At 43.2% G+C, this 17,673-nt stretch overlaps 1 protein-coding gene across 1 annotated transcript in view; it reads right to left on the bottom strand.

Annotated features, from left to right (window-relative positions):
- The window catches only part of EVC2 (EvC ciliary complex subunit 2), a 145,743-nt gene that overhangs the window by 82,599 nt on the left and 45,471 nt on the right, over nt 1–17,673 (bottom strand). Inside the window, exon 9 of the mRNA XM_007462462.1 lies at nt 15,485–15,624. Coding sequence (XP_007462524.1) covers nt 15,485–15,624 — 140 coding nt within the window. The remainder of the gene's footprint in view (nt 1–15,484; nt 15,625–17,673) is intronic.

Here is a 17,673-nt window from a genome sequence, read left to right as displayed (position 1 = left end):
GGGAAAGAGGTATCCTCAGAGTCATTTAGAATTTGGGAAGAAAAGAGGAGGCAGTTATTTACTGGTCTCCTAAAACCCACCACGACCCCACTAGTCTCCAGTGGGACATCCGGCCCCAGGCGACGAGGTGCGATTCTTCAAGGCCGTAAGTATTTCCTGAACCCCTGCCACCTGCAAGCTGCCACTTCTATCCCAATCCCACTGAGGGAAGTGGGGAAGCTTGTACCATGAGGGGGAAGGCTGCCCCCACCTGGATCAGGACCCCTTTCCCTCCTTTTGCTTATTTTGAGAAGACTCTCCATCAGATGCTTTGTAGACAGTGAGGAAGCACCAGAGGGTACCCAGCCTTGGTGTCAGAAGACTCAGATCTGAGCCCTGGACCAAGTACTTCTTAAGAGAGAGAAGATCGTTTCCAATGGTGCTTGTCTGAAGAGAACCCTCAGGAACATTCCAGAAACAATGCTATAACCCACCTCCTTGAAAACCCCAACCCACAGACCCCCTCCTCTCACTTTTTCATGAGACCCCTCAAGTCTCCACTCCCTTCCTCATTCTTTTGAGATTTCCTGATCATTTCCTGGAATAATGGCCACCCAAAGATACCAGGTCCTAATCCCTGGAATCTGCAAATGTGGCCTTATTTGAAAAAAGGATCTTTGCAGATGTAAGTGAATAATCACGACTGCGGAGACCATCCTGGATTATCTGGTGAGCCCTCAATCCAATCACGAGTGTCTTCCTAAGAAGAGGCAGAGGGATTGGATACATACAGAAGAGGAGGAGGCCATGTGGGGGAGAGATTGGAGTGATACGGCCACAAGTGAAGGACTGCTGGCTGCCCCCTGATGCTGGAAGAGGCAGGAATGACTCTCCCCAGGAGTATCTGCAGGGACTGCAACCCTTCAACACCTTGACCTCAGCCCAGTGAAAACGACCTTGGACTTCCGGCCTCCAGAACTGTGGGACAAGAAGCTTCTGCTGCTTGAAGCCATCGTTTATAGTACTTTGTTAGAGCAGCCACAGGAGAATACCACACTCCCCTCGTCCCTCTCCTGCTCACCTGGAAAAACCCTTTCTGTGCAGAGCAGGGGACCAGCCACTGTCCTAGCACTCTCTGAGGCAGGCACAGTTATCCGCATTTTATAGAAAACCAGAGTCACCCAACGGCAAGTGGCAGAACTCGGACCCCAACCAGGAGGCCCGGCTTCTCAGCCTGAGTTCCGAAACCCTGGGCTCTACAACCAACCTTCGGCTGTCTCTGCATCCACCCAGAGTGCTTTAAGCATTTCCCTCTCATGGGCCCATGTTCTCCTTAAGCTTCAGCTCCATTTCTCTGCTCCCCTTCATAGCAAAGCACCTTGAAGGAGCTGCCCATACTTCTTGTCAGCATTCTACTCACTCTGTTCTGTTTTTCTGCCCCTGCCTCTCCCCCAGAGCTGCTCTGATCATCAATGGTATCCCAGTAGCTGAAAGCAAGACACTTGACTGAACTCCAGGCAATATCAGACATGGTCAGTCACCCCTTTTTTCTAGGACCCCTTTTCTCTTGACTTTCCAGACCTCCTTGTTCTCCTGGGTTCCTCTTACTTTTCTCACTTCTAAATGCTGGCATTCCTTAGGGGATCGTCCTGGTTCCCTTCCTTCCCTGTCCTCTTCCATAAGTTCCCCCATCAACCCCCATCTCTACCTAGCACCTCCATCCAGACTTTCAGCCAATAACAGACCTACACAGCTGACTGCCCACCTGACACCTCCATCTGGGTATCTCAAAGGCATCTTTCAGTCACCATGTCCAAAACTGACTTCCAATCTTTTCCTCAAAATGCAATCCTGCCCTCTCCTTCCTCATCTTAGGAAATAGCACCACATTCTCCCAGTTGGTCAGGCTGAAACTTCGGCATCACCCTTGATGGCTCTTTCTCCCTCAAACCCCATTCTCAATCCATCATCGGGTCCTGCTGAGTCTCCCTCATCATTCCTCAATCCCACGAGTATATATGGAACCTGTAGGATGGACATCGGACAGACCTATATCCTAGGGGTTCTAGTTTGAGTAGCCTTGCACCTTCTAATCTTTGCCATCAAATTAACCAACAGTGATTGTAAAAAACATCATATGGTTGGTACATAAAAAACTACTCAATACCGGCAGACCTCGTTTTATTGGGCTCTGCTTTACTGAGCTTCACAGCTACAGTATTTTTTTTACAAATTGAAGGTTTGTGGCAACCCTGTGCTGAGCAAGTCTATCGGTGCTATTTTTCTAACATCATTTGCTCACTTCCTGTCTCTGTGTCGCATTTTGGCATTCTCGCAATATGTCCGATTTTTTCATCATTATTATGTTTGTTAAGGTGACCTGTGATCAGTGATCTCTGATGATACTATTGAAATTGTTTTGGGGCGCCACGAACGGCGCCCATACAAGATGGCAAACTTAGCAATACTGTGTGTGTTCTGACTGCTCCACAGACTGGCCATTCCCTCATCTCTCTCTCCCTCTCTTCGGGCCTCCCTATTCCCTGAGACACAACAATATTGAAACGAGGCCAATTAATAACCTGTAACAGGGAAGAGCCAATTTTGACTCTACATTGGATCCTTTTCTTTGACTTTAGCCTTTGCTTTTTGTTGCTTTTGTTATTATAATCATACATAATGGCCTGCTTCAGGGAACCCTATGGCACCTGTGGATGGCTGCAAGAAAGAAGAAATTAACACATCCCCTCCCCGCTCCCCTAGGCTGGCCATTCCAGGAGATGTTTTGCAAGACTGATGGCCCTTTTTACTTTACTTCCTCTCCACCTCTCCCTCTCTATTCTGCCCTTTTACTTTACCTCCCAGTCTGATTCTGTAAAAGAAACTGGCATCCAGACCCCTACAAGATGGTTTTTTGGGGGACCCTAGTCCACCATCTTCTCGGTCTGCCGGTTTTCCAAATAAAGTCATGCTCCTTGCCTCAACACCTCGTCTCCAATTTACTGGCCTGTTGCACAGCGAGCAGAGCGAGCTTGGACTCGGTAACAGCCCCACAATGGCCTCTAAGCGTTCAAGTGCAAGGAAGTTACACATCTCTCACTTTAAATCAAAAGCATTTTTTGGCAATAAGGTATGTACATTGTTTTCTTAGACATAATGCTATGGTACATTTAATAGACTACAGTATAATGTAAACATAACTTTTACACGCACTGGGAAACCAATTCATGGAACTCGCTTTACTGCGGTGGCCTGGAACAGAACCTGCAGTATCTGCAAGGTATGCCTAGACACATGTTTAGGCATAACCTCAGTTTTACAAATACTCTGAACACCCACTTGGAACTGATGCCAAAAGTTCAGCCTCTCAGCACAGGTGTCGTCGAATCAAGTCTTGGAAACAGAGTTTCGGGTCAAGTAGGAAAGAATAGCTTTACTGTTTTGCCAGGCAAAGGGGGCACTGCAGGTCCCTGACCTTGAAAACTATGTGTCCCAACCAGGAGGATTGGATGGGGCGTTTTATAGCAACGTTCGAGGGTGGGGTTGCTGATAAGATTCGGATGCATGCTTGGCCTGTACGGCTAATCTGGTCTCAGGGAATCTTCTCGAAGAGCTTCTCTGGTTCCTTTAATGTAGCCTCAGGTGGTCCTTCTCCTATGAAGAATGTGGACATCTTAAAGAGCTTAAAGGCACTGCTATGTGTATCCCTTGAGTTGGAGCCAGGACCCTGCCCCAAGGCGGCACTACTGTTTCTTGGCTGCCCCTCCCTTGTCTGCGCATCCCTTCCCTTTGTGGGTTAGCAACTGTTTGAATCTGCCCTTTGGAACTCAGGGAAGGTCATGGAGGTTAGAGTCAAGAAATGGGACATAAAGACTTCTGTGCCAGGAGCCCCACAGGGTCTTGCTCGATTTCAGCACAAAATATGATTCTGAGGCAGTTTAGAAGGTGATGTCGGTAGGATCAAAAGACAGCAATAAGCTTCCTTTTAATAACAAAGGAAATAAACGCAGACCTGGACTTACTACTATCTACTCTTATTTTTCTTTGCCTCTCTAGAAAAACCTAAGCTCAGTCTTTAAAAAGCTGTTCTGTCAATAGAACGGTGGATTTGAAAGCACTCAGGCCTGGACAAAATCTATCACCACTTGTGTGACCTCAGGCAAAACCAATAAACCTCCCCGAACATCAGCTTCCTTTGTTAGAGTTGCTGTGAGGATGAAGTAAGGGCATGGGTGTGAGATGCTTGGTGGTGGTCAGAGCCAGAGCAAGGCTGGAGCTAAAACTCTGTGGGCACACTATGCTTCCAGAAGCTTCCAGGACCAGCAAGTCGTGGTCATTTCCTCCTTTCTCTTGTCCCAGAATGACTGGGGCTGAGCCACCTCCATTATAACCGTAGCTGGGGAGCCTGATAAAAATCAAAGGAAATATTCCTTCCTCAAATGCTCTGTGTAAGAGGCAGCCTATGAATAAACAATGTAAAAGATAAACAACCAAGCAAACCAAGGAAATGCTCTTTGTCAAAAATAAATCAGCAATATAGGGCAAAGTTATGGCTCTGATGGGTCTCGGAAATGAGGTGGCAATCAAATCACAGGCATATTTAGAATCCCAGCTAAACCTCAGGTAAGAATTACAAATGGGATAAATGATTTGCTGGAGAAAAACTCTATTTTTAGTGGAGAGTCTATCACAGATTCCCATGCATATTAATCCCCTGACATTCTGAGTGACATTTTTCTTTCTGGGAGTTTCTAAGCCTGACATAAATCAAGATGGAAAGATTAAAAGTAATTGGCAATGCTACGATTTTTAAAATAATCACCAGGTCCCAAAATGAGCATCCAGTCACAGTGCTTTAAACAGAACTGGCATGCAGTAAATATTGAGTGTCAGGATGGGGAGGGAGGGCAGAGAGATGGGAGAGGAAGGCAGGAGAAAATTTAGTTCTCTAGGTGAGGACTTTCAGGTCATGCTTGATAATCAATGTTCAACACTCCTCTGACAAAATAAGATCAGTTCCCAAGGAGAAATAAATATAAAAGTCCAGAGCTACTAAGTAATTTACAAGAATAAAATCTTGGTGAACCCCAATATCCCTATTGCAATCACACACCAGGATCAGCAAATTGCAGCAGCTGAGAATAATCTCATAAAATATAGGGATAAAGGAAGATGTTATCCCTATATTTAGTGTTAGCTTTTCATAGGCTAACACTTCTTGAATCTAAAACAAAACCGGGATGATCAATACTTTCCTATTTTATAGTACTAATGACACCGGAGCAAGACCCTATGGCGCTCCTGGGCAAAAAGCCTTTCTGTGTCCCCCATTTCTTGATCACAGGAAATAGGCTTCATTCAGCCTCTATGACCTTCCCTGAGTACCAAAGGTCAGGTTCAAACAGATGCTAATTAGGGAAGGGAGAGGATACTAGACAAGGGAGGAACAGTCAAGAAATAGTGCAGCCTTGGGGCAGGGTGCTGGTTCCCCCTCAAGGGATACACATAACAATTTTGCAGATACTGAGACCCCCACCAGGTGGGAGAAATTAACTGTGTGCTGCCCACAAGCCCGTAGACCCCAGGCCGGTTGGAACCAGAAGGTTGGTGATGCTGACTCCCGCTTACCTCACCACCAACCAATCAGAAGGATGTCCACGAGCTGATCACGCCCTGTTTGAACTATTACTATAAAACTTCTCCCTACCCGCTCCAGGTTGGCACACACAGTTTTGAGGGCAATATCCCACTGTGACGCCCTTTGCCTGGCAAAGAAATAAAGCTATTCTTTTCTACTTCCCCCAAAACTCTGTCTCCAAGATTTAATTCGGCGTCAGGGTACAAAAACTGGATTTGGCTTCATTAATTACTCAGGTCAGAAGGTGACAGAGTCTGATCTACTTGCAAAATGAAACATCTAAGCGCTGATCACACAAATCAAATCATTTCACTCTACTCATTTTCAAGTTTTGGAAGAAAACAGACTTTTAGTTAGGAAATACATTGATAATCACCTGCTTGTACCACTTAATATAATTAGAGATATTTACGAATCTCTGCCATAACCACCCCCCTTCTCCCCACTGCCTGTCCTCCCTCTGCTCTCTCAGACAGTGTGGAGAATTTAATTTGTCGCGCTTGGCATTCTGATGAGGGAATTAAGCTAAAATGAAGGCTCACAACTGAATGGCTGCACAACCATGACACCCAGCAATGGATTAATAGGCCCAATTCCCAGCTGGGTGCCAGGTCAGCCCAGCACTCACGAAGCTGATGGCCTGGCCCTGCACCGAGGCACTCACTCAGCTGGGAAGGAGCTGCCTTTCAAGCAGGAGGAAAGCCCCCCTCTGCTTAGAATACCCTCAGCCCACAAAGTGCTGTGAGTCAGACACAACAGAGTTCTCCTCTCGGGCCGATAAGCGGTCCCTCTAAAGACAAGGAGGCCACACTCTCTGTTTCTGATTCTATCTTGGGTCCATGTCTATTCACCATCAGGTTCCATGGAGAGAGGATCACACAGATGCTCAATTTTGCCTCTGAGCTTGTAACAGAGCAGGACCCTATGGGGCCTTCCTGGGACAGACCCCTCCCCCATATCCTCTGCTGTAGCTCCTCTCTGAAGGACCTAGATAACAGTATCGGATACACATTTCTTGAGCTGTTTTACAGATGCTAAAACCCCTACCAAATGGAAGAAATAAACTACTTGAGCATGTAGCCCCCTGGACCTACTGGTGCCTGAGGATTGATAACGTTAACTCTTGTGACTCTGCCCTGTTACCTCACCATCAACCAATCAGAGAACTGTGCAGGAGCTGATCACATACCCTGGGACACTCCTCTCTCACCTGGCCTTTAAAAATGCCTTGCTGATTGACTCAGTGCTCTGTGGTGACCTAAGGGGGAAGGAACTCTACATAAAAGTGGATATATGTATATGTATAACTGATTCACACTGCTGTACAGCAGGAACTAATACAACATTGTGAAGCAACTATACTCCAATAAAAATTTTTTTAAAATGCTTTGCTGAAAACTATTATATATAGAATGGATGAACAACAAGGTCCTACTGTATAGCACAGGGAACTATATTCAGTATCTAGTGATAAACCATAATGAAAAAGAATATGGAAAAGAATGTATATATGTAGAACTGAATCACTCTGATGTACAGTAGAAATTAACACAACATTGTAAATCAACTATATTCCAATAAAATAAAATTTAAAAAATTCTTTGATGAAACCTACTCAGGAGTTTGGGGTTTTAAGCACTAGCTGCCCTGAACTCCTTGCTTGGCGCCCTGCAATCAAGTTGTACTTTCCTTCACCACAAGCAGGTGTCAGTAGATTGGCTTTACTGCAAACAGGGGAGTGGACCCCAGTTTGGTTCAGTAACAAGCTCTTCCATTTTCGGTTCTATCTGCAATGTTCTTGAGAAAGACTCAAGAAAGTGCTGATCATCTTGAACACTTCTCTTCAGCATCTGCTAATCTCCCTTTAACTGAGATCCAGGCTTAGAGGCAACATCGCAGTGAAAACTCTACCACCATGTATCTTTCACATCAGTACACTTCACAGTATCCCAGGGCAGTAGGTTATGGTTTCCTCAGATGAGAGGTGAGGAAACTGAGGCTCAGGGAATATTTGTAAAGTATCATGTGCTCAATATTAAATTCTGAGAAAGCTCAAGACCTGTTCTGTCACTTACTAGATGTGTGACTATGGATAAACCTCTTTCCTTAGCCATGCATCAGATTCTTCAACTACCAACTACTGAAAATAAGATGCCCTAAAGAGCATCAGTATGAGGACCAAATTAACTAAGGCCTGGGAGAGAGACTGTACATTTTTATACACTACCCAAATATGAGTTATTTTCCAAGAATATAAGGCATTATAACTTATCAGTATGGTAATGCCTCAAAATTCATAGAAATTACCCCCCAGTGGAAAATGGGCAGATGAAGCTCCGCCTCTTGACTCTAGACTCAGAAAAAGTTTGCTGTACATGGAATTCAGTTTGAAGAGTTCCCACATGGTCCCAGTATTAATAATCAGCAGTATAAGAAGAAAGCAAAGAAAGAAAGCTGATAAAACCAAATGAGAATCCAATCTCTTCAGATGGTATATTTGGCATTCATAGATCTTCCAAAGACCTCTGCCCCAGATTCAGCATCTAACTATTGTCCTGAAAGTGAGCCCCTCTCCTTCCTCCAATCTCCTGGACACTTTTGCAGCCTCTGGATCTACTGAGCAGCTGGAACTGTTGGGTGGTCCCCCCCTCCCCCTCAAACACAAATACATAAATAAACCAACAAACAAAACCCAGAAGCCTGGGGAGTCATCCAAAAATTTTCCCTCCCCTTCAATGTCCAAACTGCACCCGCCCTGTGCATACACACACAGTAAGGTAACAACGAGTTACCCAGTTCTGTAGGCTCTTCTCGCTCGACCCTCTCCTCCTCGAGTCTACCGTTCCCACCCGACATCACACCTCAACATCTGCCGCAAAGTCGCCCTCACTCTCCCCTCTAAGCCATTTGCCACCTGCATTCAGAGTAGTCTTTTAAATCAAAATCTACCCCCGTGTTAATAAACCATTGCCTGGGTCTCCAGTGCCTACTATGGAGCCCTGACATCCAGAGATCTCTGTGACCCAGCTTCTCTTCTCCAACCTAAACGGTCACTTAAGTAAGTAAACCAAGGCCACATGGGGATACAGCCCAGATTTAAACCTGACCTAACTCCAGGGACCATGGTCTTAACCAAGGCACTCAACGGTCCTATTGCTCTATGCTATTTTGAGCCTTGTCTGTTTCCACGTCCATCTCCCTCCTAGGCTGCCACTGATAACAGGGACTGTATCTGGTTCATTGCCGAGAGTATGGTTTACACAAAGAAGGGTTCTGTTCCATTTAACGGTGGTCTAGGTAATTCTGACAAACCATCCCACTGAAAACAGTTAGAAAAGTTGGACTAAAACAAAATCTATTTGAAAGCATCTGAGAGCTAACAAGGCAGTGAATAAATATGACACCAATATCTAGGGGAATAAGGAAGCTCAGAGATGGCAGTCCCATATTTGGGGTCACTGTGTTCCTAAGAGCATCTTGTGGTTCTACAAGAGGCAGGCCAGGGGCTGAAAAGCTGAGCAGAATTTCTGATGATGAAAACTGGAGTCCAAAGACTGCTGAGGAGATGTCACCATGAAAAAAATCCCTTGGCCTTTTGGTTAGTATTCATACCTTAGTAGTAAAGGACACCTGAAACAGATCAGCCCTTGGAGGAAATGAAGCCCCGCTTCGAATGAACTCAGTTTCTGATTAGATTGAGGTAATCTACAATAAAACCCTTAGTTGCCTGGAGGAAGATAACATCATCCTAGTCCTCAAACTGTCTTCTCCATTTTCGTTTACAGTGTCTGGCACACAATCAAAACTACCTAGGCATACAAGGAGACAGGAAAACAGGATCATAAACTAAGAGGAACAAGAGGTAATAGACACAGGACAGGGGTAAAGATAATGAAGTTTTCAGACAGAGACCTAATAATTATGCTTAATATGTTTCAGGAAATAAAAGATAAGAATGAGAATTTTAGCAACAACTGAAAAAAGGGAACATATAAAGAAGTCATCTGCCAATATCTGTGAAGTGAAAGAAGGAAAGGCCAAATTGATGAAACTTACTGAGTGACAGTCAGCCAGCAGACTGTGTCCATTGCCTGGCCAGGAGAAATCGTGGTCAGTGCAGCACCCTGATTAAGGGCATGTACCCTGGAGACACAGCAAGTGGGTTTGAAACCTGCCCCTCTCATTTACTAGTGTGTGCCCTAGGGCAAGCTTTTTAACCTTAAGTCCTCACCTGTAAGATGGTAAAAACATCAATGCCTGCTTCCTAGGGTTGTTGAGAGGATTATACATATTTGCAAAGTTCTTAGAACCAAGTTTGGCTCTACGTTCTATTACTCATACATAGAACAGTATAAGTATTTGTTAAATAAATAAAAATAAATGGGTGTACTGGAGGACATCAGCATCATGGTGGACTGAGACACTCTCTTTGTAACCCCTTCAATCAGTAACCAGTAAAGCACCCACAATGCAACAAAGGTGCCTCTGCCCGACAGGATGCCAGAGAATTCCACACATTTGTACATCTAAAGGTGAGCAGACTGGAACACACAGAGGGGGCAGAACTGGGGGAACAGCAGGACTGGTGCCTGCAGTCCTGGCCCCCCAAGCCATGGCAGATGAACCCACAGCCCCAAAGATCCCAGTAGCAGCAGGAGGAAGCAGCACACAAGACTGACATCCTGGCCGCAGCAGCGCCCATGGCCATAGGTAAGTGGGCAGCAGTGGCAGTGGGGTCTGGGACCCCGTCCCTCCAGCCACTGAGGCACCCATGTCTCTGATCCCTCAACCCCCTAACCCCCAGCAGCAGAGAGCATGAACTGTGCAACACTGGACAAGGCAGAGGTGCCTGTGTGAATCCAGCTCCCCTCCACTACCCCTTGTGGTGGCAGAGCCTGCAACTCAAGGATTCCCAGACACGGCAGAAAAGCCTTTCATCCTGGTGCCCCAGGTGGCAATGCCAGTGACACTGGCAACAGCCAGGCACCAACAAACCCGGAGACACAAGAAATGATAAGGAAGACATGGAGCCACTCCTCTGACAGAGGCAGTGGAGGATGAAAAGTGCCAACTCTCAGATATAACTAGAGGCAGCTCAGAATCAAGCACAAAGGTGTTTCCTACTTCAAATGCACTGGCAGAGGAGCAACTCATCAAGGACCATGAAGAACCACAGTAACACTGCACCACAAAAAGAAAATGACAATCTCCAGAAACCAAACTTAAAGTCACGGAATACTGGGATCTAACATATAAAGAATTCAAAATGGCTGTCATGAAGACACTCAGTGAGCTGTAAGAAAACTCAGAAAAGCAGAGAAATAAAATTAGTGAATAGAAGGAATGCTTTACCAAAGAAATTGAAACTCAAAACAAGAATCAAACAGAAATTCTAGAGCTGAAGAACTCATAAACAAGGTAAATAATGCATTAGAAAGTTTTGGAAATAGAGCAGCCCACATGGAGGAGAGAATTAGTGAGCTCAAAAATAGAAATCTAGAAAGATACAAGGAGAAGAGGAAAGAGAAATAAGATGTTAAAAAACAGGGAAATTCTATGAGAGCTATTCAACTCATTTAGGAAGGGTAACATTAAGGTAATGAGTATCCCAGGGAAGAGAGGGAGAAAAGAACAGAGAGTTTATTTAAGGAAATGATAACTGAGAATTCACAAAGCTGGGAAAGGAACTGGATAAACAAGTCTATGAAGCTAAGAGAACACCTAATTACCTCAAGGCAAAAAGACCCTCTCCATGACACACTATACTAAAATTGTCAAAAGTCAATGACAAGGAAAGAATTTTAAAGGCAGCCAGAGAAAAAGGTTCCTACAAAGGAATCACCATTAGGCTATCACCAGATTTCTCCACAGAAGCTTTATAGGCCAGGAGGGAGCAGAATGACATTCCCAAAATACTGAAAGATAAAAACTGTCACCCAATAATATTCTATCCAGCAAAGTTATCATTCAGATATGAAGGAGAAATAAAGGTTATCCCAGACAACAACAGCTGAGGGAGTTCATCACCACTAGACCTGTCTTATAAGAAATGTTGAGGGCTTCCCTGGTGGCGCAGTGGTTGAGAGTCCACCTGCCGATACAGGGGACGCGGGTTTGTGCCCCGGTCCGGGAAGAGCCCACAGGCCGCGGGGCAGCTGGGCCCGTGAGCCATGGCCGCTGAGCCTGCGCGTCCGGAGCCTGTGCTCCGCAATGGGAGAGGCCGCAACAGTGAGAGGCCCGCGTACCACAAAAAAAAAAAAAAAAAGAAATGTTGAAAGGAGCCCTTTGATCAGAAACAAAAAGGCAAAGTACTCAAAAGTTTGAGTAAGGTGATAAACAGAATCAGAAAATTGTTACTCGTTCCCAGAGTAGGTTTTAAAATATTTTATCATAGCATAAAGGTTAAAGGAGGGGAAAAAAGCAGAAAAAATAATGATAACTACTTCCGTTTGGGAATTCACAACATAAAACTGGATAATTTGAGAAAACAAAAACATAAAAGGGGAAGAGGAAAAAGATGGAACCCATAGAGCTGAATGAAGATAAGATGCTATCAGCATAAAAAGGACTATTTTATCTATGAAAAGTTTTACACAAACCACAAAACATAAATCTAGGGCAGAGACACGAAACATAAAAAGAGGAAACTGAGAAAAACATCAGAGAAAACCAGCAAATCAAAATGGCAGACAGAAACACGGGGAAAGAAGACAGTGGAGAGACAGAGCAACCAGAAACAAAAGATAAAATGGCAGTACTAACTCCTCATCTATCAATAATAAACTTAAATGTAAATGGACTGAATTCACCCATCAAAAGACATGGAGTGGTTGGATGGATTAAAAAACAAGACCCAACTACATGCTACCTCCAGGAGACCCATCTCAGCTCTAAAGACAAACACATGTTCCAAGTGAAGGGATGCAAGATGATACTTCAAGCAAATGACAGCCAAAAAAGGGGGTGTAGCCATACTCATATCAGACAAACTAGACTTCAAGCCCAAAAGGTAACAAGAGACAAAAGTGAACAGCATATAATTATAAAGGGGAAAATTCACTAAGAAGACATAACAGTTATTAATGTATATGCACCTAACATAGGAGCACCAAAATATATAAAACAATTATTAACAGACCTAAAGGGGAGAAATTATTTCACACAGTATTGGAAGCCCTAGCCAGAATAATTAGGGAAGAAAAAAACTAAAGTTATCCAAATTGGAAAGAAAGAAGTAAAGCTGTCACTATTTGCAGATGACCTAATTTTATACATAGAAAACCCTAAAGACTCCACCAAAAAACTAAAAGAAATAATAAACAAACACATAAAATTGCAGGGTACAAAATCAACATACAAAAATCTGTTGCATTTCTATATGCTAACAATGAGCTACCAGAAAGAGAAATTAAGAAAAAAAGTCCCATTTACAATCACAGCAAAAAATATAAAATAACTAAGAATAAATTTAACCAAAGAAGTGAAAATATGTACATTGAAAATTATAAAACACTGTTGAAAGAAATTGAAGGAGGCACAAATAAATGGAAAGATATTCCATGCTAGTGGGTTGGAAGAATGACATTGTTAAAGCATCCATATTACCTAAAGTAATCTACAGATTCAATGCAATCTCTATCAAACTCTCAAGGACATTTCTCACAGAAATAGAACAAAAATTCTAAAATTTATGTGGAGCCACAAAAGACCCTGAATAGCCAAAGCAATCCTGAGAAAAAAGAACAAAGCTGGAGGTATCACACTCCCTAATTTCAAACTATATTACAAAGCCATAGTAATCAAAACGGTGTGGTACTGGCACAAAAACAGATACATAGATCAATGGAACAGAATTGAGAGCCCAGAAATAAACCCATGCATATATGGACAATTAATTTACAACAAAGGAGCAAAGAACATACAATGGATAAAGGACAGTCTCTTCAATAAATGGTGTTGGGAAAGCTGGATAGCCACATGCAAAAAAAAGAAAATGAAACTAGATCACTATCTCATATCATACACCAAAATCAATTCAAAATGGATTGAAGACTTAAATGTAAAACCTGAAACCATAAAACTCCTAGAAGAAAACATAGGTGGTATGCTCTTGGTCATGGGTCTTAACAATATCTTTCCAGATATGTTTCCTCAGGCAAAGGAATCTAAAGCAAAAATAATCAAATGGGACTACACCAAACTAAAAGATTCTGCACAGCAAAGGAAATGAAACTATCAGCAAAACCGAACGACAACCTATGGAATGGGAGAAGATATTTGTAAACAATATATCTGATAAGTAGTAATATCCAAAATATATAAAGAACAGATACAACTCAACAACAAAACAACCCAATTGAAAAGTGGGTGGAGCTGAATAGACATTTTTTCAAAGAAGACATACAGATGGCCAACAGGCACATGAAAACAATAGCACGAATTATTAGGGAAATGCAAATTAAAACCACAATGAGATATCACCTCACACCTGTTGGAATGACTATTGTCAAAAAGGCAAGAAATAACAAGTGTTGGTGGGAATGTAAATTGGTGCAGCCATTATGGAAAACAGTATCGAGATTCCTCAAAAAAAAAAAGAACAGAACCACTATATAATCCAGCTATCCCACTTCTGGGTACTTATCCAAAGAATATGAAAACATTAATTTGAAAAAAATACATTCACTCCTATGCTCACTGCATCACTACAACTGCCAAAATATGGAAGCAACCTAAGTGCCCATTAACAGATGAATGGATAAAGATGTGATATGTGTATGGAATATTACTCAGCCATAAAAAGATGAAATCTTGCCATTTGCAACAACATAGATGGACCTTGAGGGTATTATGTAAGTGAAATAAGTCAGGTGGAGAAAGAAAATATCATATGATTTCAGTCATATGTGGAATATAGAAAATAAACAAACAAAAACACAAAATAAATGAACAAAATCAAACACGTATATACAGAGATCAGAATAGTGGTTACCACAGAGGAATGGTGGGGGAGGGCAAAATGGATAAAGGGGATCAACTGTATGGTGATGGATGAAGACTAAATTTTTGGTGGTGAACATACTGCAGGGTATACAGAAGCAGAAATATTTAATGTTGTACATGTGAAATATATAATGTTATAAACCAACAGTACCTCAAAATAAAATAAAATAAAGATATTCAGGTCCTGTCTGTAAAAGTAAATTATAGATAGATAAATAGACAAAAATTTAAAATAAAATAAAAAGAACTGAATTCAGTTTAGCCAATAATCACATCATCTGGTCTGGCCTCTCTCTCAATGTGTTACTTCCTCTCCTTCAATACACTACTCAATACTCCAATCCACATATCAATCATACTGAGCTCCTTACACTTCACCAAATGTACATATCTTGTTCACTTCCTATCTTGGCATCTGTCTTGTCTTTCCTCTGCCTGAAAAGCCTCTCCTCCCTTCATCTACTTGAAAAACTTCTGCCCATGCTTCAAAAATTAGTTAAAATATCTCTTCCTCAGGGAAGCACCTCCATGACCCACTCAGAGGTAATTACTTTTTCTTCTGGGCTCAGCTAGTCCCGATCTTAGCATGGTACTCATCAAACTTTTATGGTCACTTCTGTTTCTGTGTTTGTCTTCCTACTAGGTCAGACTGCCTCACAGCTCAACCTATGTCTTATCTCTTTTCTCAAATACCAAGCATAGTGTTCAGGGTATGGCAGTTGTTAGATTATGACTACTGAATGACAAATTAATGATTAATAGGATGAATTAATGAATGAAATACACTCAGTGTTTGCTCTCATGCTGCTATAGGTAAAACATTCATCATATCCATGGAAGTATAATGTGACTTAGAATTCTTACTCTTCTAAGGCTTGAAGCATGCTCCCGGGGTCCTCTGAAGACAGAATGTCTATCATTTGGTCATTTAGCACGATATCTTCATTCATACCATCAGCTGAGGTGAACTGGGAGCGCTCCAGCTTGCTCTCGTGATGCTGAACCTTCAGGAGAATTTCAGAAACCACAATTGAGTAGGCCTTCTTGTGAATGTCACAAGCTGGAAAAGTCATGAGGGTAGGTGGGGATCTGCAGTCAGAGAACCTAGCTGGCCCCACCCACTTGCGAGCTGCTAAGACTCAGGCAAGACATTGCACTTCCTTGAGCCTCATTTTCTCATCAAAGAAGCGGGATAATAATTCTGGTAGCCCTGCACAGGCTTGTTGTATGGATAAAGCAGAGCAATGGATGGAAAGACCTTTATAACTATAAAGATGTAATAAAAATATTTCACCATCATCATCACCACCATCATCATCACCATCACCATCATCATCATCACCATTATCACCAACATCATCACCATCCCTATCATCATCACCACCATCATCACCATCCCCATCTCCATCATCACCATTATCACCAACATCATCACCATCACCAACATCATCATCACCATCATCACCATCCCCATCATCAACATCACCATTATCACCAACATCACCACCATCACCATCATCATCACCAGCCCCATCATCATCATCACCATTATCACCATCATCACCATCACCATCACCATCATCACCACCACCATCATCATCACCATCACCATCATCATCACCATTATCACCATCATCACCATCACCATCATCATCACCACCATCATCATCACCATCACCATCATCACCAACATCATCACCATCACCATCACCATCACCATCATCATCCCCATCATCATCATCCCCATCATCATCATCATCATGCAGAGGAAAATTACACTTGGCAGATGGACTTCAACCTCATGGATCTGGCTGGTTTCTAATCAGACTATAGAGTTGTCACATGGAAGTGACATCAGAGATAATTAAGCTCAACCCTTCGATTGGGTAGATGATATATCTGTTTTGCTCACTATCATCATTATTTCTGCAGAAATGCATGATAATTATAACTAACATTTAAGAATTCCTGTCCCTGTGCCTTGTATGTGTCGTACCATGAAACCGTCACACAAAGTCAGTGTTGATGCCCCCACTTTACGCATATGGAACTGCAGCTCAGAGAGATGAAATGACATTATCTGAGTTCACACAGCTCATAAAGAGCCTGCTTGGTTTTTGACCCAAAGTCTATCTGACTCTAAAGGCTGCCTTCTGTTTACAGCATGTTGTCTCCTTGGTCACTACCACAATGGAAAAAAATTTTTTTAATGTGAAGAGAGTTCGTTTTGTGATGTTGGAAAAAAAAAAATCTATAAGAGGCTTCAGACCTTAAGTCAAATTCACACTTTGCTTTCCTCCCGCGGTTGTAACAATCAGCCTTTAATCTCCAAGAAATGAATCCTGCTCCTTCATCAAAGTAGCAGGGTGAGTTCTGTTCTTCTGTGATTGATAACAGCTTTGGGAGAGTAAGTAAAATGTCTTATTAGATGGGCCATTTTCCTTTTCCTCACTTCTGCCTGCCAAGGAGACTGTGGGCTGACCTCACTTTGAAATAACAACTCTCTTCTCTAGGAAGCAGAAACAAAATGAACAATGGGACAGGACTGCCAGCCTCCAGAGAGGGCGGCAGGGTGGTCCTCGGAAGCCAGGTCCAGCCTACACTCGGCCACGTGAAGCAGGCTGTTGAGCTTCAAGGGCCTCAGTTTCCTCACTGTACGGTGAGGGAGAAAGATGATAGATGTTCCTTTCAAGTTGCTGGACCTCTGGGTGACAGAGTCACAGCAGCTGCAGCCTCCATGGCCCTGAAGGAACAAACAACCTACCAGGGTGCTCAGTCCCAGCAGTGCCTTCTCACCCTAGGACTGTGCCCCGCTCTCCTTCCTCTGTCTGCCCATCCTCTGGCTGGGGGCTCATTCATTCCTTCACATGTTTACTGAGTGCCTTCTAAGCGCCAGGCTGTGTACCAGGCAATGGGGATTACAGCAGCCAGCATCCATGCTTCATCCACGTCCCCTCGCCCTTGCCGTTCAGTGCCTTTTAGCCCAAGATCCACCAGCCAACACCTATGCTGCTTCCTCCCCTGAAGGCTCCTGCTGGCTTTCAGAGCCCATG

Source organism: Lipotes vexillifer, unplaced genomic scaffold, assembly GCF_000442215.2.
Source record: "Lipotes vexillifer unplaced genomic scaffold, Lipotes_vexillifer_v1.1 scaffold1824, whole genome shotgun sequence".
Taxonomy (NCBI): Eukaryota; Metazoa; Chordata; class Mammalia; order Artiodactyla; family Lipotidae; genus Lipotes; species Lipotes vexillifer.
This window is presented reverse-complemented; position numbering and strand designations above follow the sequence as displayed.